Source organism: Plasmodium gaboni, chromosome 12 (genome assembly GCF_001602025.1).
Source record: "Plasmodium gaboni strain SY75 chromosome 12, whole genome shotgun sequence".
Taxonomy (NCBI): Eukaryota; Apicomplexa; class Aconoidasida; order Haemosporida; family Plasmodiidae; genus Plasmodium; species Plasmodium gaboni.
The window spans coordinates 1325425-1327931 of record NC_031492.1 but is presented as its reverse complement, the minus strand read 5'-3'; the positions used below and the strand labels follow the sequence as shown (position 1 = coordinate 1327931).

At 17.7% G+C, this 2507-nt stretch overlaps 1 protein-coding gene across 1 annotated transcript; it reads left to right on the top strand.

Annotated features, from left to right (window-relative positions):
* Window positions 1–1592: 1592 nt before the first annotated feature.
* Window positions 1593–2165, top strand: PGSY75_1236600 (putative p25-alpha family protein; the record flags this gene model as incomplete). Its single annotated transcript, XM_018786938.1, has 2 exons — window positions 1593–1674; window positions 1789–2165. 2 exons carry the CDS (start codon window positions 1593–1595, stop codon window positions 2163–2165), a joined length of 459 nt encoding a protein of 152 aa, XP_018640803.1.
* Between the last annotated feature and the right edge of the window lie 342 nt (window positions 2166–2507).

Below are 2507 nucleotides of genomic sequence, written 5' to 3'. Positions count from 1 at the left end.
TTTCTTTTTTTTTTTTTTTTTTTTTTTCCCTTTTCATTAAAATATATATTATATATACACATTTATGATTAAAATTTTACATTTTGAGACTTCAAAAAAATATATGAAACATAAATAAATAAATAAATATATATATATATATATATATAATTTCAGAGTATATTTATATCATCTCTTATATGCTGGAGCCTGTCGATTTCTTCTTATTCTTCCTCCATAACCTGTTTTTCTCCTAATATATTCTGTACCATTCATAATTTTCCTTTTTCTGTCCGAAAAATACCTTACATTACTCTGCAAGAAAAAAAGAATATTATATGTTATATTAAAAGGTCAATGTAAATATAACACACATAAATAAATATTAATTTTCATATATTTTATTGGAATAATAACTAAAAATTTATACATTTATTTTTTAATACTTTTTAGTAAAATATTACCAATATTTTGTTAAAGCAGGGAATCTTATAAATCCACTGAGCAGTATTCATATTAAAAAAAATTAAATAAAAAATAAAATATAAAAAATATTACATTAATATATAAAAAGTATTTAAAACTAAAATGGTCATTATTTTTTGTACTTCAAATAGTATTTTATTTGTGTTTAATTACAAAAAAAAAAATAAATAAATAATAAAATAAAATAAATATAATGAATAAGTAATAATAATAATAAATAAATAAATAAATAAATACATGTATATAAATATTATATATATTATAACATGTAATTTAAATATATAAATATATATATTATATATATATATATATATTTACGTGTATTTCAATACCTGCATGACCCTATTATTATATATCACTATACAACAACACACATAATATTTGTCATTTCATTTACATGATGATATTTAGATATAATACTGAAAAGGAAAAAACAAAAATAAATTCTTAAGTTTTATAAACTTTTATTAAAACTGAAATGTTATATAAATATATTTATTTTTTATTTTGAAAAGAAAATGATAAAAAAAAAAATAAAACTTATTTTTGTCCCTCAGAAGGAAAAAAAAAAAAAACTAGCCATTTGTAAAAGCTACAAAACATGTAGCGATAATTTCTTTTCTCCACTAAATTAAAAGAAACTACATAAATATATATATATATATATATATATATATATATATATAATATATTATTATATATTTATTTATTCTATTTTTTTTTTTTTAAATAATATCATATTCAGATAATTCCTGAACAATTGAGATTCTCAATTTGTTTTACATGAACAAGACATAATTTTTTTGAGAAAAAAAAAAAAATATATTATTTTTTAGCTTGCTCTCTTTTCCTCATTTTGTAAATTCTCTAATTATACAATTATATATATATATATGTATGTATGTATGTCTTCCCTTGTCTAAATATAAAATATATATATATATATATATTTATATATATATAAATTTTTCTTTTACTTTATATTTAATTTTATTCCTTTCTAAAAAGCAAACAAAAAAAAGAAACATTTATTTTGATTCTTATTCGAATTTTTTATTTTTTTTATAAACTTATATATATATACATATATATATATATATATATATATATATATATACAACATAAAAATGGAGAACGCATTTTACGTATATACCAAAAATTTACCTGATATGGACAGTCGAACGTTTGTGAAAATTTTAAAGGATGCTAGTAATATATAAAAATATATAAAACAAAAATTTTGTAACTGAAAAGGGAAGAATATAAATATATTTATGTATATATTTATTTATTTATATATTTTATTATTTTTATTTTGTTCAGAATTGTTAAACAAGAAATTCACAGCAGTTGATGCCGATCTTATATTTGCCAAGGTTAAGAGTAAAGGAGCCAAAAGAATTAATTATGATCAATTCTTGGAAGCTGTTAAATGTATTGTAGAAAAGAATAAATTAAATTATGATACATTTGTTGATACACTATGTCAAGAGGCATCAAAGGGACCAATATTATATGGAACAAAAACAGATAATGTAAGATTTTTTGACGATAAATCAACTTTTACAGGTGTTCATAAACAAGGAGGTCCAAGCATAATTGATAAAAATAAAACTCAATTTTCTGACCTGTCAGAAATTACAGATCGTTCAGAGTATGATATAAGGGGTGTTAAAGTGGATGTAGCAAAAAATATTTAAATGAAAAACAAGACAGGATTGTTATTTTTGTACACAATTGTATTTTTATTATATATATATAAATATATTTTTGAGAAATGAACAAAAAAAAACAATAAATTATTGCATATGGTTTAAACATGTGAAATGTAAAATTAACATATATATATAAATATATATATATATATTTTTATTATTTTATTTTTTCTATTTTTTTTTTTGTAATGTCGTCTTTTTCAACTCATCCTAAGTAAAATAAATATATTCTTTTAAAAAATATATCCAACAAATATTCCTTTCTTATTTTTTTTTTTTTTTTTTTTTTTTTTTTTTTTTTTTTTTTTTTTTTTTTTTTTTTTTTTT